We start from the raw sequence: 22,215 nt of genomic DNA on the forward strand, positions 1-22,215 counted from the left end.
GAAATGTCTGATTCCAGGAGACTGGGGCTAAATCCCTCTTTTGCTGCTGAGGTGTGTGTGTGTGTGTGTGTGTGTGTGTGTGTGTTTGTCCCAGTGCATGCATGTATTTCTGTGTGCGAGTGTGTTTTTTTTTTTTTTTTTTTTGTCAGAGCGCATTTTTTTTTGCTCCTGTGATCTGAATTTTAGAGGCATTTCGGTCCTTGTCGAGAGCAAATTTATTGAACTATGAAATAATACATTTGCGGTGCGTATTGGCAAATAAACGCCCAATTTGCACCGCTAGAATTTGTTTCAACTTCTTTCCCTCTGCTGGAAACTGGCAGCAGGCCTTACAGAAGAGGATGGTGTTGTTTTCCCGACTCCATCTTCCAGCCCTTGATTGTTGAGTTTTTTTTGTTTTTTTTTACGATATTGGTTGTTTTATTTTTTGTTGACAGTGGTTTGTGTGGGGTTGGAATTTTCTACTGCTGGCTGTGTGGTACCAACATTTCCTACTGCTTCAGGCTGCGTACAAAAACCGCTCCATTTTTCTGGCCCAGAATGCACTGAATGAATCATAGACTCGAATCACCTATGGTGGCCCGTGGGGGACAGTAGTCAAATTCACACGTGACCATTTGACTACGTACCAAAAAATGTGAGCTTGCTGAAGTGCAAAAACGATACTCGCATTTTAGGAGCTTTCAAGAGCATTTTTTCCCCCGAAGCCCCCGTTCATTTCTGACCCTGGTGTGTACGTGCATGTGTGTATTTGTATAAATGTAAACACACACGTGTCTCTCTGTGTGTGCAGCTTGTGTTTGTGTTTGTATTAGTCCTCATGTCATGTGTACGCTTGTGGCCCAGCCAGAAAACAGTGAATGGAGTTTGCTAAGTAAGTCCACTGGGAGAAAAGTCAGCTCACCGCCAGCCATGCAGATACTTCCTCACCGGATTAGCCACAACTGAGTCTGTCTTCTTGGCTTAAACCACCTGTGTGTTCCTGTAGGGGGGGGGGGGGGGGTACGGAGAAGCTTTATCTCTTCATCAAACAACACCCCCCCACCTCCAGATTAGATTCCTACAGGCCCTTGGACTGTACCATCAAGTGACAGAGGGAAGACGAGAAGAAGCGGAAGAAAAAAAAAACAGAGATGAGAATAACTGGAGGAAAGAAAGAGAAAGCCTGCTGGTTGATTTTGAATGACAAGGGGTTTGAATAGTAGAGGGCCAAAGGTCAAGCTGGCCCTTTTTAGAGGCGGGTAGGGAGTGGGGGGGTATTGGACGGGGGGGGGGGGGCCGAAAGCAAGACAGGAGAATGCACATTGTGATGGAAAAGTTTTGGGGCACAAAGGAGGCAGCAGGCTCAGCTTGGCGTTGCATTGAGCAGACAGGCCCCCCTTTGTCTCTCACCCCTTGGTCAGGAGGCCTCGCAACTTTCATTCTTTCCTTCTTTCTTTCCCTCTCTCCCTGCCCCCCCCCCCCCCCCTTTAGACGAGTTGGTCCCCCCACTCTCCCTCTCTTTTCGGAGCTGTGCTGAAAAGGAGTGAAAGGGAAAATAGAGCGCTTGTAGTGTTGCGCAGTTGTTAATTAACATGCAGCCTTCTGATTCGTTGAGAGCCCTCGTCATAATACAGGCTCGGGATTATGAGAGGGAGTGGGAATAGTTTGAAATAGTGAGAACACAGTAACCGCCTCTATACACACACACACACACACACACACGCACGCACGCACACACACTCTAACTCCCTCTTGTTGTTCTTCCAGGCTTCACTGGGAACCTTTGCCAGATAGACATCGATGAGTGTGCCAGCACGCCTTGCAGAAATGGCGCCAAGTGCACAGACGGGCCCAACAAGTACACCTGCGAGTGCACTGAAGGTATACAAAGGTTTTTTCAAAAGTGAACAAAAACTGAAATTGAAGAGTAAAAACACGACTCAACATTTAAGGCCAGTGAAATTTAGCAATTCTAAAAGAGCAAGTGGGCATAGTTTGGATTGGTAAGAAGAGAAAAACACAACTTAACATGTAAGGCCTAGGAAATTCACCAAATTCCCAATAATGTAAACAAAAAGCAATTCTATGTAGTAGAAAATATACAAAAGAAAACAAATATCCTCTTCCTTTGCTAGGCTACAGTGGGAGGCACTGTGAGACGGACATCAATGAGTGTTACTCGGACCCGTGCCACTACGGCACCTGTAAGGACGGCCTGGCCTCCTTCACCTGCTACTGCCGGCCCGGTTACACCGGCCGGCTGTGTGAGGCCAACATCAACGAGTGTGTCAGCCAGCCGTGCAGGAACGGAGGCACCTGCCAGGACCGAGAGAACGCATACGTCTGCATGTGCCCCAAGGGCACCACAGGTAGGACACACACACACGCACACGCACAGACACAGACAAACACAAAATTGTCAGAAATTTGAGGTTACTGAAAGCCCTCTTCTGCCAGGAGTCAACTGTGAAATCAACATAGACGACTGCAAGAGCAAACCCTGTGACTATGGGACGTGCATCGACAAGATCAACGGCTACGAATGCGCCTGCGAGCCCGGCTACACCGGTAAGTGTCTGGTGATTGGAGGGTTGTCATGCCCTTTCCCCTGTACACCCTCGGCACTCAGTCCTAAAACATTTGGGTGTTAGAAATATGACCGAGGCTCCAGCTTACAGGGAGACTTTCAGCCATCTTCCCTCTAACGATCAAATCATTCCAGATGTGCAGTCGGCAGAAAGAGCTGATTTAAGTCGGGCTAAATGTGCCTCCTGTTCAGGCCTCTCAGGTGACAATGAGAGTTGGAGGCGGAGGAGGGGGGGGAATGAAGGTATGGATGGAGGAGTGTGGGCCTGATGGGGAGGGTGACAGATGGCGAGCGAGTGAGCACACTCCTCTGAGGCTCGACCGGTGTCACTTTCCAGCCCCTCCCTGTCCCCAACCTGCCGCTGTTAGGACACGCAAGCTGCCCTCCCACACAAAGAGAGGACACACACACACACACACACACACACACACTCTGGCGCACACAGTCACTGGGGACTTGAGCGGGAGAAAAGATTCCCTGAAAGATTCCTGAAAGTTGAGCTTTTAAAAGCTTGGAAGCCGGTCCCTGGTTTAAAGCTAAATGGGCGGCCTTTATGTTATGCGTGGCACCGGCCTGAATGGCGTCAACGCTTCAAGTGGCCGACAAAGGGCGACTTAAAACCCCTCATGTTTCTGGAAATTGATACATTCACTGCAGCAAGATGTAGACCCTATTGTGTGGTGGCTTTGTCTGCTGCTGTGAGTTGGCGTTGTGTACTTTAAAATGATACTTCAAATGGAGTACAAAATTGTGTGTTAAAATGATTGTAGTCATTTCAAATCCCATCAATTCCCTGTTTAAAGACTGAAAACACAATTACCTGATATCATTCGTTAAATGCCCTCCTCCAGAAAGTAACCTACACATTCATACGTTCGTTTAACAGGTACTATGTGTAACATCAACATCGATGAGTGCGCCATCAACCCCTGCCACAACGGGGGCACCTGTATCGACGGCATCAACGGCTTCACCTGCGTGTGTCCGGAAGGTTACCATGACACCACCTGCTTCTCCCAGGTCAACGAATGCCTCAGCAGCCCCTGTATCCATGGTCACTGTGAGGACAAGGTCAATGGGTGAGTCAGCCTACTGCTAACTGGCCTAAAATGGTACATTCAACAGGACTAAATTAACCAAATAAAACATGTTGCCAACTCTCCAATGGATTAAAGAAAAAATCCACTCTAAAACACTGTTACAGATTTTGAACCTTGTCTTTCTGGGCCCATTTTCTTATTTGTTGGTGTATTTTTCTTATTCCTGTGGATAACTGGCCAAACATTGACGACGTGTTGTCACATTGAGATATTTCCAGCGCAGCTACAGTGGAAATGAAAGGAAAAAATTTCGGAAATATCAACAGTAAACGTCAGGTTTTGGTGTCAGTCCCTCTGAATCAAAGAGCCAGGGCTTCTTTCTAGACTTTTGTCGTTATTTTGCACCGACGTTCAACCATCACACAGGGAGAAATCCATCGTAGAAGAGGCAGAGAGACCAATTGCTCCACTGACAGTAGCCACAATAGACCAGAATGCAATCCAGCCACAAGACATGTTTCGTTTTGAGTAAGGGATGTGACTCACTTTTTCTTGACTGGAAAAATTCTTGCTCTGCTATTCCTACTGCTATCGCTCCCTCCACCTACACGTGTAACCCACGGCTGAATGCAACAAGTTCATGCCCGTTCTCTGGGGGTTGTCGAAAGTAATTCTGGGAAATAAAGGAAATCACTAACTGAAGTAGAAGTAGACGAGGCAGGTTGAGGGAAAAGTGGGTACACCAAAAAAGTAAATTATAACACTTAACAGATTGATAATATATAACAGTGTAAGTGTATCCCAGAGTGGATTTTTCCTTTGAAAATGCAATAGAAGTGAATGAATTAATGAATCTAGTTAATCTACTGAAATCTGTCACTGACTCTTGGTCATTCTTTCCCCCCTCCAGCTATAAATGCCTGTGTGACTCTGGCTGGAGTGGTAAAAACTGTGACATCAACAACAATGAATGCGAGTCCAACCCATGTATGAATGGAGGCACCTGCAAGGACATGACAAGCGGATACGTGTGCACCTGCCGCATGGGCTTCACCGGTCAGTGTTTGTGTGTGTTGTATGTATGTGTATGTATGTGTGTGTGTGTGTATGTGGAAGTGAAAGCAATGGGAGGGATGGGCTGGTGAATGTTTTGGTTTGCACATATATGCGGTTAGTGTGTGTTTGTGTCTTCAAAACCGCACTTCCCACACCACAAGCATTGCATATCCACTTGACCATTGACCCTCTACTTAAACTGAAGTGTGTGTGTGTGTGTGTGTGTGTGTGTGTGTGTGTGTGTGTAATATATTCTCCCCTCTAACCGCAGGACCAAGCTGCCAGACCAACATCAACGAATGTGCCTCCAACCCCTGCCTCAACCAGGGGACCTGCATCGACGATGTCGCGGGCTACAAGTGCATCTGCGTTCTACCTTACACTGGTATGAAAATATTATTGAAAAATATTTGACACGCCCGTCATGTTCGCCTAGCGTTCTGGCATTTCCTTACTGGCGGAGAGTTTCCAGGCCCTGCGTCCTTTTAAGTTAATGGTCATAGAGGAAAAAAATGTGCTGCGGGTGAAATAACTGTCGAGTTCAGCAGCAAGAGTTCCTCCGGGCTCAAAGACACAGATTGACGCTGGCCCTCCGTGACACTTCAGCAAGGATCCCTGATAACAGAGCAGGAAAATATTTCCCCTCCATCCCTTCACACTTACTATTACAAAAACAGATAATGATGGAACGCCTTAGGGCAGATCTTTCTTTTTTATTCGTCGAGTTGTCTTTTTGGAAAAATCCACAGAACTCTTGAATAATAACGGGCTTTCGCCGGTGGCGGGGTGGGAACGGGAGCTTGACACATTTCCTGTTTGCCTGCTTCCTGTCTCACAGAACAGCAAATGGTTTGACAATGGCCGGAAACTGGAGCCGGCTTCCTGTACGGGCCGTGTGTTGTGGAAACAGATAGGGAAATGTCTCCGCAGGCCTCTAATACTGAAAGAGCCTGCGGGCCCAGAATCTTCTGATAGCACTGATTGAAAGATGATTCAGTGTCCGTGTGGGTCGGGTTATCTCCAAGCTCATGACTTCCACATGATAGTCAAACAATAATATTAAGCACAGTTTGTAATGTTCTTTATTAGAGGTGTGTTCTAATATGTGTGTGTGTGTTGTAGGAGAGAACTGTGAGACCTTGCTGGCCCCCTGCAGCCCCAAGCCCTGCAAGAATGGAGGTGTGTGTCAGGAGTCGGAGGACTATGAGAGCTTTTCCTGTGACTGTCCTGAAGGCTGGCAAGGTAAACATTAACATCTGTACGCCTGTGTGTCCACCAGGAACCACTGGCTTCTTTTTCTTGTTATTTTCAATGGAAAGGTTGCGCTGTTGTGTGTTCCTGACAGAGAAAAGCACGTTTTAGCTCTCAGAACACAGAGTAAGAAAAGTTAAAAATATTTAAACATTGAACAAAAGCGTACAGAGCTTCAGTGGCTTAAGCAACAATAAGAACCATTTCCTACATGTGTCTGCTTTGCGCTACCAGTTAAAAAAAGAGGTGCACACATTTCCATCCTATTTCTGTGGCTTCATCAGACAGCACCAAATCTCCAAGTGAAAGTTACTCATTCTCCTCCTCTCTCCCCCCCTCTTAGGCCAAACCTGTGAGGTGGACATCAACGAGTGCGTGAAGAACCCCTGTCGCAACGGGGCAGCCTGCCAAAACACCATGGGCAGTTACCGCTGTGGCTGCAACCCGGGCTACACCGGACGCAACTGCGAAACCGACGTCGACGACTGCAAGCCCAGTAAGTGCTCCCATCCTTCTCCCATTACACCCTTTCCTTCACGGTCGTTAATTGATAAAAAGCGCTTGGGAAAGACCTCAAAACACAAGCTAGCCAAATTCAGCGAAACACAGTCGCTGAGCTAAACCAAACGCTATCCCTCCTCCCTCCTCCCTCCTCCCTCCTCCCTCCTCCCTCCTCCCCCCTCCTCCTCCTAGACCCCTGCAGCAACGGAGGCTTCTGTAAGGACGAGGTGAACAGCTTCATGTGCACCTGCCTGCCCGGGTTTCGGGGAACCACGTGCGAGGAGGACATCAACGAGTGCGAGAGTAACCCGTGTAAGAACGGGGCCAACTGCACCGACTGCGTCAACAGCTACACCTGCACCTGCCCGCCTGGCTTCAGCGGGATCCACTGTGAAAACAACACCCCCGACTGCACCGAGAGGTACGGAGATCGAGGAACGCTTTTCGAGTATCACATTCAGACCCCGCAGCTTTTGTTTGGAGAGATAAGACAGGATTGGATCAGTGTAACGACTTGGACGCAGTGACAAGATGTGTACAGGTCGGGTAGTGCTGCGTTTGTTCAGATCAACAGGTTCACTTTCTTGCACGTTGATTCCATTTTCTTCTCCACTACTGCCCCCTATGGTGGAATATTGATCAACAACGACTGACTCCGGCACCTCTTAACACTGAAGCTGTCCCATAAGCTTTAAATCAAACATGGTAGTACCTTTTATAGGTTAGAGAAATGAGCTTGTGTCCAGAGGGTTGCCGGTTTGAATAATGTAGGGGAAAAATGAGCTTCACCCTTGTGGGTCAAAATGAATGAGCAAAGGTTCAGGAGTCTTCCGTGGATTCTTTATTCAGACATGTCTGGAGAGAAAACCTTAAGCACATGCACTTTAGTAGGCTGCAGGATATTCTCTGACCAAAGGATAGAAATGTCAGTTTCTTATACACTTCAGTATGTGCTGTGTTCATCTTTTTCTAAGAAATCGATGTATGGCCAATGTAATAAGCACGCTTCAAACTAGTCAAAACCAGTTCTACAATACACACTAACATAAGTTCTGTTCTTACATGATTGTTTCTAACAATGAACACAAGCCTGAGGGCTAAACTCCTGATATCCTGTGGAGATCATACGATGCACACATGACGGCTGTATGACTTCTTCTGTGAGAAGGACCTTTTCACTGAGACTCCACAATAAGACATTTATGCTTTACAAAATGAGGGCAAAGGACACAGCGTCCCATTTTATTTCCTACAATCCCTGGACTGGCTTGTAGGAAATGAATGAGTCATCCTCTTATTTCCCTCAACAACTAGTGTCAAGGTGTTGAGGGCATTGCTGGAAAAGGGCGTGTGTGTTTAGCTGACTTTCCCTAGATAAATAAATGTTAAAAAAGACGTGAACACACCAGCAGCTCAGGTCATGACAGTTTAATTCAATCTCTCTTCTCCAATCTTCCTCAATCTCTCTTCTAAGTTGCAGAATCCTATATGTCTTTCTCGATGTATTCCTAAACATTCTCATCCATTTTTTTCCCTGCAGTTCCTGCTTCAACGGCGGCACCTGCGTGGATGGCATCAACACCTTCACGTGTTTATGCCCGCCGGGCTTTACCGGCAGCTACTGCCAGCACGACATCAACGAGTGCGACTCCAAACCCTGCCTGAACGGCGGCACCTGCCAGGACAGCTACGGCACCTACAAGTGCACCTGTCCCCATGGATACACCGGACTCAACTGTCAGGTAGGAAGACTGAAGAGTTTCTTTATTCACTTACCTTATGAAGTGTAATCAATATATAAATCTGTAAATAGTGTTCCCACAGGCTTTGAAAATCCTTGAAAGTTTGTGGATTTGAGAAAGATAAAATAAGGCCTTAAAAGTTTATTTTAAATGAATAGATGGCCTTTTTTTTTTTTTATTAAAATGCAGCACCCAAATCAACATGCTGAGGAAAACCCTATAATGGATATTTGCGTTGTTAGCAACAGTTTTAAAATGAATGATTATGGTGCAGTCATTCATTTTAAAACTGGTTTGTTGACTTGACAAGATCATAAGTAATACATGAGGCTTATATGATGTCTAAAAATTGACAAATGTTGCTTCTTACCCCAAAGCATGCCGAATTTGCGTCCAATTCACCAAACACCACAGAGATTGATAGATAATATATTGGGTTATTTAGTTATGTTTAACCAGCGTGCGACTGATGCATCTTACATCTTAAATGTGTGTGTGTCCCTTCAGAACTTGGTCCGTTGGTGCGACTCGTCTCCCTGTAAGAACGGGGGAACCTGCTGGCAGACGGGAACCACCTACAGCTGTGAGTGTGAGACCGGCTGGACGGGCCTGTACTGTGACGTACCGAGTGTCTCCTGTGAAGTGGCAGCCAAGCAGAGAGGTAACATGGGGGGTACTAGGGTGTAAAGAATCCTCTGTGTGTGTGTGTGTGTGTGTGTGTGTGTTGACAGGTATGAGTGTATAAGCATGTCAGTCTGCCTTTAAAATGTGTGCACAAGTATTCTTTTACCTGACAATATCATCATTTAAGTACACAGTTTCGTATCTAACAATCAAGTCGTACCGGGCAGCTTTGTGGTATCAAAGCTATAACAAAAAAAACAAACTAATCTCCACAGTTTCATCCTTTTCCCCCTCTCTATATAGGTGTTGATGTGGCCCATCTGTGTCGTAACTCGGGCCAGTGTCTGGATGCAGGCAACACTCACTACTGCCACTGCCAGGTTGGATATACTGGGAGCTACTGTGAGGAGCAGGTGGACGAGTGCACCCCGAACCCCTGCCAAAACGGAGCCACCTGCACCGACTTCCTCGGGGGATACTCCTGCAAAGTAAGGCCCCCAAAAGGAACCCGCACACCGAGATGTATGAATTTTGATGTAAAATGCTTATGACATGAAAATGTTAGTGGGTAAGAATGCTGGGAAATCATGTCATTGCAAGCTACGCTCAAGCTATTTTGGTAGTACTTTTACTAGGGTGCCTGGAGGTCCTGATGATGTCTTCAAATGTTTTTTTTAAGTCATATTATCTAAACCCAAGGCCTTAAAAGGTCCTGAATACAGTTAAATATAGTTTGTCAACTCTTCAATTCATTTTTAGAGACCTTAAATGTTGCAGTTTCTTGGTTTGCTGTTTTTCTGGTGACAAATCAGCCCAGTCATGCAGACCAATATTCTGATTCGTCTACACTTAAAATTTCACGTTATTTCAGATGCAAAATTTGTTTTATATTTCATTCTAACTGGCATTAAACAAAGTCTTCAATCTAAGTTGATTAAACTTGCAGACACCCTGTTTTATGTATTTTGATATCACAGTAAATTCATTTTGGTATCATGAGCATGAAGTGAATTCGATAAAATGCCTGGGTGTACTGCAGGCATCCTTTCAACCTCCACATCCAATAGTTCCTTCTGGTTCTTACTCACAACATCAGTGGGCAGCTCTAATGAAGAGGCCTGTTTATAAATAGAAGGCAAACAGCTCGGTTATGCTAATCTCCCCCGGAATAAAGGATCTGCTGGCCTTGGCAGGATGGAGGCCAGAAAACAGCCAGGTAAACAAAAACCATCCTTGTTTCATGTCAGACATTGATTAAGCTTTCTCCCCTCTTCTTCTCCCTCTATCTTTCTCTCTCTCTGTCGCTCACTCTTCTGCCTCTCTGTCTCTGTCCCTCTCTCTCTCTCTCTCTCTCTCTCTCTCTCTCTTCCTCTCTCTCAGTGCATGCCAGGCTATGTGGGGACCAACTGCTCGGACGAGATCAATGAGTGTGTCTCCCAGCCGTGCCAGAACGGGGGCACCTGCATTGACCTGATCAATACCTACAAATGCTCCTGTCCCCGGGGAACCCAAGGTCAGCGGACCCCACGCACACTCCTCCGCACCTCTCTCTCTCACTCTCCCTCCATCCTCTCCTCCTCATCTTTCTCCACGCTTCATTAATTAGGGCTTAACAGCACCCAGGGCATGTCTGAAAACTCCCTCCTCCCTTCTTGCCTCCGTTCCCTCCCGATACTCGTCAAATACGCCATCGATTTTTCTCTCGGACATGAAGGGAGTGTGTCTTGTAGGTCAGCCAAAGTGCCAGTGGAGTTGGGTGTATCCCCCAAAAAAGCCGACATGTTGTTGGTGATATTTTGATCGTGAAGTTGAACAATCCCAGAGGTTTTGGCTAACAACCAGAAAGTTTTAAACACTAAAGGGAAAATCCACCCTAAAACACTGTAAAAAATAGGTATTGGCGTAACTTGAATTCCTGGACCCATTTTGTTGTTTGGTGGTGTATTTTTCTTATTCCTGCACAAGTGGCCAATTTCAGACAATGTGACATCATGTTGAGATATTTGCAGCACAGCTACAATGGAGTTTAATAGATAAAATGTTCAGCTATCTAAAACTTCAACGGTAAACGTTCAGAATCAAAGAGCAAGGGCTTCTTTCTAGACTCACCATTTTGCACCGACATTCAACATTTTCCATAAAGGGAGAAATCCATCGTAGAAGAAGCAGAGATACCAATTTCTCCACTGACAGTAGCCTCAATAGACCAGAATGCAATGCAGAATGCAATGCAATTTTGAGTAAGGAGTGCAACCCTCACTTTTTCTTGAATTAAAAAACTCTCTCTTACAGCTCTTACTATGCTATCGCTATTGCTCTATGCACCAATATTTAAAACCCACAGCTGAAATGCAACATGTTTAGGCAATCTGGGAAATGTAGGACATCACTAACTAAAGTAGATGAGGCAGGTTGAGGGAAAGTGGCTACACTAAAAAACTAATTTACAGCACTTCATCATGAAATAACTCCTGGAATGCATTGAACATCACAGATTGATCATATCTACCATTGTAAGAGTATCCAAGAGTGGAATTTTCCTTTTCCTTTATTTTGAGTGTAGCAGCCAGCAGAATATCTAACTATCAAAAACTGATGTTTTTACAGGTGTGCACTGCGAGATCAACATCGACGACTGCACCCCGTTCACCGACCCCGTCACCAACGAGCCCAAGTGTTTCAACAAAGGAAAGTGTGTGGATCGAGTCGGGGGCTACCACTGCACCTGCCCCGCGGGCTACGTGGGGGAGCGCTGCGAGGGCGACGTCAACGAGTGTCTGTCCAACCCGTGTGACCCAAGGGGAACGCACAACTGCATCCAGCTCACCAACAACTACCGCTGCGAGTGCCGCACCGGATACACCGGTAAACTGCCTGTTCCGGGGGGGAAGCTAGGCAGCCATTTTGGGTCTGGTTAGAGAATGAGGGGGAAATGGTTTTGATGTATGCTGCATGTTTGTCTCAGTGTAGATTTCCAGCCCATTTTTTAAGCTTTTTTAAGACTTTATAGTTTGAACCGATTACATAATGTGACTAACCTTTTATGTGTATGACTCCTTCATAGGCCAGCGCTGTGACACAGTGTTTGATGGCTGTAAGGGCAAACCCTGTCGCAATGGAGGGACCTGCGCTGTAGCCAGCAACACCCCACACGGCTTCATCTGCAAATGTCCTCCTGTGAGTACACACACACACACACACACACACATCTGCAGTCTCTACAGTCTTGTGGCTGTATTCAAATTTAACCCTGACTATTACATACAGTAATAATATTGCCTAAACTAAAGCATAATTCCAATTGTATTTTTTACATTTATTTGCTCAATTAAATGTCTTCCTCCTTTCTTCAGGGCTTCACCGGCTCCACATGTGAGTACGACGCCCAGGCCTGCGGCAGCCTCCACTGCCGCAACGGAGGCACCTGCATCTCGGGCCACAAGAGTCCCAAGTGTCTGTGCACCCCGTCCTTCACCGGGCCCGAATGCCAGTATCCCACCGACAGCCCCTGCAACGCCAACCCCTGCTACAACGGCGGCACTTGCGAATACATCACCGAGGAGCCGTACTACCACTGCGTGTGCCCCACCAACTTCAACGGCCTCCGGTGCCACATCCTGGACTACAGCTTCGTGGGCGGGCTGGGAGACGACATCCCGCCCCCGTCGGAGGTGGAGGTCAGCTGCGAGATCCCGCTGTGCGAGGAGCGCATGGGCAACAATATCTGCGACGTCGTCTGCAACAACCACGCGTGCGACTGGGACGGCGGCGACTGCTCGCTCAACTTCAACGACCCGTGGAAGAACTGCTCGGCCTCGCTGCAGTGCTGGCGCTACTTCAACAACGGCAAGTGCGACTCGCAGTGTGACAACGCTGGATGCCTCTACGATGGGTTCGACTGCCAGAACCTGGAAGGACAGTGCAAGTGAGTGTCCCTCTTTGTGTCTAAATTAGACCAGGGTCAAATTACTGTGTAAAATAGATGCATATTAGAAGGCACTAAAAACAGCATCTTGTACTCTAGACAGGCTGAAGCAGAAGATAACAGCACTGAATTAATAGTTTACATGAAGATTTTATGATCATTTAATGAAGTATAAAAAAAACACTTTCCTAAGACCCCTAGTTGCGTCCCGGTGGCTGGAATTAATTCATTTTGAATAATCCGTAATTTGGGACAACTCATGATTATGCGCAAAGTACTTTGAACTTTTTAACACTTTTGAGCAGTCCCTCCTTGTGTTATGTCCTGCCCCAACATCTTGTTTTAACTGGAAATACATTGAATTATGGGAAGCAAGACACCTACAAAATGCTGTTTCCTTGTGATTTTAATGCGATGATGTGATTTTAAGTCGATTTGTATTTCTGTGTATCACAAAACTGTAAGAGTCCATGCCGCACATCCGAATCTCCGTCCCCCTAAACTTCATCTGCCCCTCCTCAGCCCTCTGTATGACCAGTACTGCAAGGACCACTACGCCGACGGCCACTGCGACCAGGGCTGCAACAACGCCGAGTGCGAGTGGGACGGCCTGGACTGCGCCAACAACATGCCCGAGAAGCTGGCGGTGGGCCGGCTGGTCCTGGTGGTGCAGATCCTGCCCGACCAGCTCCGCAACCACTCCTTCGGCTTCCTGCGCGAGCTGAGCCGCGTCCTGCACACCAACGTGGTGTTCAGGAAGGACGCCCAGGGGGACATGATGGTGTACCCCTACTACGGCAGCGAGCAGGAGCTGAAGAAGCACAACATCAAGCGCTCGGTGGACACGTGGGCGGAGATCCCCGGCAACGTGCTGAACTTGGTGAAGAGGAGCCTGTACGATATGGCGGGCGGGAGCAGGCGGACGCGGAGGGAGCTGGATCACATGCAGATCAAAGGGTGAGGCTTAGTTTTGTGTAGAGAATACTAAAAAAAAAAATATTGCAGTAATTGATTTTTCCCCTTGCACTTTTTGCGGTTCTGTGTGCAAAAACAACGGAGCATGGATTGTGCCCTCGTCTCCTCGGTCTTTGATTTACGTTAGATCTGAACGCGCCGTCTTCTTCTCTCCGCAGTTCCATAGTGTATTTGGAGATAGACAACCGCCAGTGCTTCCAGCAGTCCACCGAGTGTTTCCAGAGTGCCACCGACGTAGCGGCCTTCCTCGGGGCTTTGGCCTCCAGCGGCAAACTGAACGTTCCCTACATCATCGAGGCCGTTCACAGTAAGTGCATCTCATACTCGCAGAGGGTTGCATGAGCCGAGGCAGAACGTCAGCCTGGGCACACACCTCTAAAAAAAAAAAAAAAAGGGAAAATGGCAATAAAAAGAATTAAACACACAACACGCCTCTAATAAAGAACATTATAAACTGCTCAATCTCGTCATAGAAAGCTCTTTGAGTCAAGGCCGTATGTTAGACACACACACACACAGTGGATAAGACACGTGCGCTTCCACACACGCTCAAACCGAAGGTATCCCTAACCCTAGCACTCTTTGATTGTGTATTTGTTATGCAGCAGTGAACAAATGCAATTGTGAATCTCATGGCCTAAACAATCAATCCTTCCCTCGATGTGTAAATCCATTGGCTTCAGGCTCCAAAATGGTTAATTGCCGCAAATCAACTCATCCAAACCCGCTACTCACACAATATAACATTCTCTCTCTCTCTCTCTGTCTCTCTCTCTCTCTCTCTCTCGCTATCTCTCGCTCTCTCTCTCACTCGCTCTTTCTCAGGCACGTACACATATACATCCGCAGACACACACGAGTACACACACGTACACACGCACACACTCGCGTACGCATGCACGCACACACACTTCATCCCACAGTGTGAGGGGCTGCTGCAACCTTCACCTCGCTGAATGTAATACCAGGACTTAATGCATCTCTAAGGGTTTAGGTTGGGGGAGTTTATCATTTCAAAATCGTTAGTGGAAAAAAAGAGAAGGGGAAAAATTGATCGGGAGTGTGCTAGAAGTTGGGAGTCTTTGTTATCTCGAAAATCCTAATAAATCCTTCGTCTTTACAGCTTAAAGCGCGTGCAGTAATTTGAAGTTCATTAATCCCCCCCCTTCTTTTTTTTCCCTTAAAGAAGAAATGGTAAAGTTGTCTCTTGGTACCCTGGGTTGAGAAGGGAGAGAGGAGGTGGTGTTGGGTTTTTTTTTTTTTTTCCTTTTTCTTTTCTTTTTTTATCACGCCCCATCCGTTTTTTTTTTTTTTTTTTTGTGATGAAAAGTGGTTAGCAATTCTGATTATTACCGAATAGATAGAAGAAGCTAGCTTTACAAACGGTGAGGATCGTCAGTCGGTTTTTGGCGCCGGCTGGCTGTGGACAAACCGGGGTTCTTGGAGTGGGAACCGCTGGGCGAAGAAGAGCCGGACTAGCTCTGCTCAGACGCTCAGGCTGATCCTGGGTGTTCAGGTCTCTCCTTTGTCGGTCCGCGCCGGTCCACGTCCGTCCCTCGGTCGGTGTCATGACCATGCTGTCCCTCTTCCTACCAGGCGAGGTGGACGCCCCGCCTCCCCAGGAGCTCTACCCCATATACGTGGTCCTGGCCGGGGCGGCGCTGCTGGCCTTCTGCGGGGTGGGGATGGTGGCTTCCCGAAAACGCCGCCACGAGCACGGGCGCCTGTGGCTCCCCGAGGGCTTCAAGACCAGCGAGACCAGCAAGAAGAAGAGACGCGAGCCTGTCGGAGAGGATTCGGTGGGATTAAAGTAAGTTGTTTCCGTTTATTCACCGGTGGCGTTTTGTGTCAATGGGTACCGGCTTCTTCGCGGGTCAGGTGAAGGGCTAGTTCTGAAGGACTAAATGGGTGAAACCGGTGATCAGACAAATTTGGGAAAAGGGGGGTTTGCCTGGATCATTAATGATAATGATATAGCAGGTTTAGGTGCGCATTAATTGACTTTTTGGAGCAGAGCAGAGGGGTGGGGTGGGGATTCAATCAATGCTTTTGTTTTTCGGCATTGCTGCACCATTAAGGGCGAGGGGCTCAGCCGAGATGGGAGCGTTACTATACAAGGATTTTCAATGGGATTTCTGCTTGACCACAGGCCACTGAAGAACACCTCAGACATTTCCCTCATGGATGACACCCAGAATGACTGGGGAGAAGACGAGCCTTCGGACGCCAAGCGCTTCAGGGTAAGGAAACACAAATGCGACGTGCCATCGGAGATTGTAAGGATTTAGGCATTTTTTGACATTTTTGTTACACTATTTTCAAGGAAACATTTGAATTACTGAATTTTACACATAGAAATTTTATATATAGGTTTATAAAACTCGGATTTGGGATTTTTCAAAATATTGCATTTCATTAATTTTATCATCTATTTAAAATAAAGTTACATTTTTTGACAAAACCTGAGATTTCATATTGCGTTTCGATTTGAACTTGATTCAGTTTCTAATGTCTAACCTCCGCCTGTCTCTGGTCCTGTAGCAGTTTGAGGAGCAGGCTATACTGGAGCTGGACGACCAGACGGACCACCGCCAGTGGACCCAGCAGCACCTGGACGCCGCTGACCTGCGCATACCCTCCATCGCCCCCACACCGCCCCAGGGCGAAATAGAAAATGACTGCATGGATGTCAACGTCCGCGGACCAGGTGGGTGACTGAACGCTTTGCTGCTTATTAGGGAAATCTTAGGGACTGCTGTGCAAGTGGATGTGAACACAGCATATAGGTTAATTTGTATCCTTCTTGACTGGGTTGTTTTTAAAAAGCAAATATACATAAACAAAGATTTGATACAATGAGTTTAAATGAAAAAAATAAACAAGAAATAAGAAAAATGGGTTTTAGTTTGTCAGATGCGTGGTGTAGAAGTGCTTCACCTGTCAAAGGTCTAGAGGTCAAGTTCAAAATATAAAGTTAGGTGATTTTTATTTTTTAAATATCTTGTAGATTCTGATTGTGTTGGAAAATGTATATGGAGTCATCTTCTAAAAGAAATTATTTGGAATTTTGATTTGCTTTAATGTTTCTGCCTTGTCAAAATTCTGTGGCTGCAAACCTTTTTCACAATTCAAAAGATGAAACACCACATTGAAGGTATTTCTCTATCTAGTGTAATACATGTAGCAGATTGTTTAATACCGTTTCTGAGCGAACATTTCAAGTGTGTGTGTGTGTGTGTGTGTGTGTGTGTTTGAGTGTGTGCATGTAGGAGTTGCTAAAGCCCCATGTCCTCAGGGTAAGGGGATCTTCTTCAAAGCAGCCGGCTGGAAGCCAGGCGCCTGGGGGAAAACACTGATTCCTGCTCAGATTAATCATTTGACCAGTAATGGGCCTCCGTTTTTCCATGCCATATTAATAAGACCAATAAAGGCATCAAATACAAAAACACAATTTCGGAGTAAGTGCCAAATCCCCGGAAGAATATCTAAGAAAAATCAAAGTAACAGGGTTAAAAACTCGAGAGCACACTTTTTTTCCCTGTGGCGGATCGATACGCTTGAATCGACCAAATCTGCAAGATCTGGGGCTTGCTATCCTTTTGAAGAGGAGAAAACCCATCCAAGTCGACTGACTGAGCTGCCTCTCACAGATAGATGATAATGCTTCGTTTTTCCAGCTGCCTAGCTTTCGCAAGCCCCGGCCTCTATCCCCCTAGCTTCGCTTTCCTTCTGAAGCTTCTCCTGCGCCGGGGCTTGATCAGAATCCGTTATCGAAAGGAGAGCGCTGTGATGATTCAACCCAGGCAAAAGCGTCAAATCCACATTCGATTTGTTTGTTGCTTTGTTTTGATCTCCCTGGTGCTTTGAAGTGCAGGCGCCTATCTGCTTGTAGCAGTTCCTGGGCTGTGCTGAGCATGCACTCTTTTACCTACCAGCGCTCACCTGGTGCTCAACAATGGCCTTCACATTCTCCCTTCATTTACCCCCCCTCGCTCTCTCTTCTTCTCCCCTCTCTCTCCAGATGGATTCACACCCCTGATGATTGCATCCTGCAGTGGAGGAGGATTAGAAACAGGCAACAGCGAGGAAGAGGAGGATGCCTCTGCCAATGTTATAAACGACTTCATCTACCAGGGCGCTAACCTTCACAATCAGACCGACCGCACAGGTGAAACTGCCCTTCACCTGGCTGCCCGCTACGCCCGCTCTGACGCTGCCAAGCGCCTGCTGGAGGCCAGTGCTGATGCCAACATCCAGGACAACATGGGCAGGACGCCGCTGCATGCTGCCGTGGCAGCTGATGCCCAGGGGGTATTCCAGGTGGGTTCCAGATGCCAACCGGTATTTCTTGGGTGCCATATTGAAAGTATACCTATTGAGAATATTGTGTCAACTTTTGAGATGCAGAATCCTGATCATGAGTCAGTCTGATCATGTTTAGCTCACAAGGAGTGTGTTGATCTTATTGTCTTATGTTGATCGTTTCTATAGATTTTGATAAGGAACCGTGCAACAGACCTGGATGCCCGCATGCATGATGGCACCACACCGCTGATCTTGGCCGCCAGGCTGGCAGTGGAGGGCATGGTGGAGGAGCTCATTAACTGCCATGCTGACGTCAACGCCATCGATGATTTTGGTAAAGTTTCTCTTTCACTCATGAGCAAAAAAAATATCACAATATAATGCTGAACCTCATATTCACATAATAGTAAAATGTTAATGTCTCAAATGCATGACAATAATGTGTTATAGATTTTAATACCTTACATATGTTTGTCTCGACAGGTAAATCGGCCTTACACTGGGCTGCAGCAGTTAACAACGTGGAGGCAGCTATTGTGCTACTGAAGAACGGCGCAAATAAGGACATGCAAAATAACAAGGTTCAAAATAACAGATCTTCTCTGCCCCCACTTAACAATAAAACAATAGAGAAATACCTTTCCAAAACAACATTCCTTGTGCGTCTGTGAATCTCTTAACGTTTTGTCTGTCTGTCTGCTTCAGGAGGAAACCCCACTATTCCTGGCTGCCAGGGAAGGAAGCTACGAGACTGCCAAGGTCTTACTGGAGCACTTTGCCAACCGAGAGATCACCGACCACATGGACCGACTACCCAGAGACATTGCTCAAGAGCGCATGCATCACGACATTGTGCGGCTGATGGACGAGTACAACCTGGTACGAAGTCCTCCCATGCACGGAGGCTCGCTCGGCACCACCTTGTCACCCCCGCTTTGCTCGCCCAACAGCTACCTGGGCAGCATGAAGCAGCCGCAGCCTCAGGGCCAAGGCCAGGGCAAGAAGGCACGCAAGCCCAGCTCCAAGGGCATCGGGTGCAAGGATGGCAAAGACATGAAAGTGAAGAAGAAGAATTCCCAGGATGGGAAGTCCGGCAGCCTGCTGGACAGCTCGGCCGTTCTGTCCCCGGTTGACTCGTTGGAGTCGCCCCACGGCTACATCTCTGACGTGGCCTCGCCGCCCATGATGACCTCGCCCTTCCAGCAGTCGCCGTCTGTGTCCCTCAACCATCTGCAGGGTATGTCCGACCCCCACCTGGCCGTCAACCACATGGTCATGCCTAACAAGCAGGAGCTGGCCCGGATGCAGTTTGACCCGCTGCCTCCCCGTCTCACCCATCTGCCCGTGTCCGGCTCCAACGGCCAGTGTGATTGGCTCTCCAGGATGCACGGCAGCCTGAGCCAGCCGGGCCAGTTCAACCCCATGAGAGGGCCCGGCGGTCAGGGAGGTTTGCACCAGGGAGGACAGCACGGGATGATGACCTCGCTCCACAACAGCCACCCCACCACCAGCCTGTCTCAGATGATGACCTACCAGGGGATACAGAGCACCAGGCTGGGTCCGCAGCCCCACATCATGCAGCAGCAGGCTCAACAGATGCAGCAGATGCAGAACCTCCAGCAGCTCCAGCAGCAGCAGCAGCAGCAGCAGAGCATCCAGCTGCAGCACCAGAACTCAAACACTGCCAACAGCCAGAACTTCATCAGCGGCGAGCTCAGTTCTCCGGAGCTGCAGCAGGGAACGGGCAGCTCCAGCATGCCCATCCACACCATCCTGCCGCAGGAGACCCAGATCATGCCCTCCTCCCTCAGCCAGTCGATGCCCAGCACCCAGTTCCTCACCCCGCCCTCCCAGCACAGCTACTCAGGCCCTATGGACAACACCCCCAACCATCAGCTCCAGGTGCCTGACCACCCCTTTCTGACCCCCTCCCCCGGCTCCCCCGACCAATGGTCAAGCTCCTCTCCGCATTCCAACATGTCCGATTGGTCAGAGGGCATCTCGAGTCCGCCGACCAGCATGCAGTCACAGATCGGACATATACCCGAACAGTTCAAATAAGAAGCTTGTATCTTTTTGCCCAGATGAACTGCTGAATATTTTTTTATGAAAAAGGCACTCTTGATGAAAAAAAAAAAGGAAAAAGGCAAAGCTGTAGAGTTGACAGAAGGACTTTTTTTTATATGCTTTTATACTAACAGCAAGAATGACCTGTGTTTCATCCATTCTTTTTATTTATTAATGTCTTATTTATACTTTTCATCGCCTGCTTACAGAAATTTCGGGGATCCATGGTGTTGGGTCATACGCAGGGGAGAGAAAGTCCTTTAGAGAGACTAGAGCTCTCCTTATTTTCTTTTTAGTGCTTCTTTTCCGCAATGAACTGGCTCACGGCATACACACTGGGTATTTATTTTCTCAAGGATTTTCTAGTCTTTGCCTTTTTTTTTTTCATATGATTTCTCAATCTTTGTTTATATTTTGCTATTTTTTGTATAATCTTGTGTATAAACAAAACCGTGATTAAAGGGCATTTTATAGAGCACATTTTAAGTTCCAGTGTTACTTCAATTTGTTTTAAGTGTGTGAAATATTCTAGGGAGTTTGTAAAAAAAAAAAAAACATGTTGTGAATGTCGACAGAACAAATGTGTCCCACATTTCATGCACAAGTCCTGTATGATGTATGAGCTGTTTCCCACAATTCCCCCTTTTTAAATTCCATGGGATTCTTTTAGTTACACTCAGTAGAGTTGTATACACTTCTTGAATCAATGAAATAACATTACGTTGTGCCACTAGATTTGATTGCGTGTGTTCGCACATTTGTAGAGATGGGGTGGGGATGTGATGTTGTACAGTATGCAGCCATCTTGGAGATTGGCAGTTGGAGAACTGGCCTGGTGGCCACATTGTATCTTGTTGTCCAGAGGGAAAAGGAAAATTCACTTTCCCTCTCCCTCCTATTAGTTTGAGCCTATGGCTGTGTTCTTTCTTTTGTAAATATGCTATGCTTTTCCCTTGTAAGCAGGATTTTGTTTCAGAAATCTGATGTCTTAAGCATGCCATTCTGATAGAGACGTCTCACAGCAGTCAACAGCCTCTTAAATGTTATACACAGAACAGAACATATATTTTACCTAGTGTCCCAGACGCAGAGATCCACTTTAAGTATATATACATACAATATATTGTTAGACTTTTTTCTCATAAAAAAATACTGAAATATTGAGGTTTTATAAATTCATATTTATTTACTGTTCTGTAACAAAAGAATCCACTAGGCAACCATTTGTGCATATTATTAAATGTGTTTTTTTACTCTTTACTAAAATGGAAAACTGTTGGCCAAGTTCTCTATTGTGTCCATTCTAATGCTTTGTGAGACACTTCATGGTATAGTTCTCAAAATGTTATAATGAAAAAAATGTTAGGCTGTAGTGAAATTGTAATACCCGCAATATGTTTCCTTCCTCTTATAAAGTTATAATTTACAAGAAATGTATTTTTCCCTCAATTTTCAATCTGTAAAAATGTTTCTTGTTATAATAAAGGGCACCTGTGTGTCTTGAATTGAACTTCAGAGATTTGACTGGTCTGTGCTTTTTTCAAATCTGTATACATGGACTCCAAAGATCAATACAAATTCAGATCAGATTGAATTTCACACTTGAATTTAGATCTGCAGAGCAAGTTTAAGGAAAATCCATAGGCTCTGGTTCATTATTCAACTGATGAATTATAGACAACAACACAGTTTAAGAAATCAACTGACAGCTAGTCTGAGAACACACCTCTGATATTTCTAGGTGAGTATGAATGGTGACATGTAATGACCATTGATAAATTGTGAGAAAGTGATTACCTTTCTCTTCATATACAAAAATAGTATGTACTTCATTTCACCTCACCACATTTGCTGCAGGGTCGAGTACATTTTGCTTACTATGTCTCCCTCTAGTGGTGCGAGTTTTTATGTCGTTTTTTTTTTTATTGCAATTTTGTGAAAAATATAACCACCTTGGTCCAGTTGCACCATGTTGCCTTCGAGGGTAATTTTTCATCCTCGCTATCACGATCAGACACGATTATTATGATTATTATTATTTGTGAGGGAATAGCGCTATCACATAAGGCCAAAAATAAATACACCATCACCTATACATAATATCTACCATCATATCTATATACCATACTATATAAGTTAATTATTGTGTATCTTTGTTGT

General features: G+C 46.4%; 1 protein-coding gene across 2 annotated transcripts in view; it reads left to right on the forward strand.

The window, feature by feature from the left end:
- Positions 1-21,570, forward strand: part of notch1b (notch receptor 1b) — a 42,666-nt gene extending 21,096 nt beyond the window's left edge. For both annotated transcript variants that reach the window (XM_071897636.2, XM_071897638.2), the window contains 25 exons: positions 1,750-1,863; positions 2,118-2,351; positions 2,440-2,550; positions 3,456-3,648; positions 4,520-4,665; positions 4,937-5,050; positions 5,788-5,907; positions 6,260-6,412; positions 6,610-6,838; positions 7,958-8,159; positions 8,667-8,820; positions 9,087-9,271; positions 10,164-10,296; positions 11,391-11,648; positions 11,848-11,960; positions 12,137-12,708; positions 13,231-13,665; positions 13,842-13,990; positions 15,280-15,493; positions 15,833-15,923; positions 16,225-16,390; positions 17,705-18,003; positions 18,175-18,322; positions 18,472-18,569; positions 18,694-21,570. In XM_071897636.2, coding sequence (XP_071753737.2) covers positions 1,750-1,863; positions 2,118-2,351; positions 2,440-2,550; positions 3,456-3,648; positions 4,520-4,665; positions 4,937-5,050; positions 5,788-5,907; positions 6,260-6,412; positions 6,610-6,838; positions 7,958-8,159; positions 8,667-8,820; positions 9,087-9,271; positions 10,164-10,296; positions 11,391-11,648; positions 11,848-11,960; positions 12,137-12,708; positions 13,231-13,665; positions 13,842-13,990; positions 15,280-15,493; positions 15,833-15,923; positions 16,225-16,390; positions 17,705-18,003; positions 18,175-18,322; positions 18,472-18,569; positions 18,694-20,049 — 5,987 coding nt within the window. In that variant the 3' untranslated portion in view covers positions 20,050-21,570. The remainder of the gene's footprint in view (positions 1-1,749; positions 1,864-2,117; positions 2,352-2,439; positions 2,551-3,455; positions 3,649-4,519; positions 4,666-4,936; positions 5,051-5,787; positions 5,908-6,259; positions 6,413-6,609; positions 6,839-7,957; positions 8,160-8,666; positions 8,821-9,086; positions 9,272-10,163; positions 10,297-11,390; positions 11,649-11,847; positions 11,961-12,136; positions 12,709-13,230; positions 13,666-13,841; positions 13,991-15,279; positions 15,494-15,832; positions 15,924-16,224; positions 16,391-17,704; positions 18,004-18,174; positions 18,323-18,471; positions 18,570-18,693) is intronic.
- Positions 21,571-22,215: the final 645 nt, after the last annotated feature.

Source organism: Centroberyx gerrardi, chromosome 8 (genome assembly GCF_048128805.1).
Source record: "Centroberyx gerrardi isolate f3 chromosome 8, fCenGer3.hap1.cur.20231027, whole genome shotgun sequence".
In the NCBI taxonomy this organism is placed as follows: Eukaryota; Metazoa; Chordata; class Actinopteri; order Beryciformes; family Berycidae; genus Centroberyx; species Centroberyx gerrardi.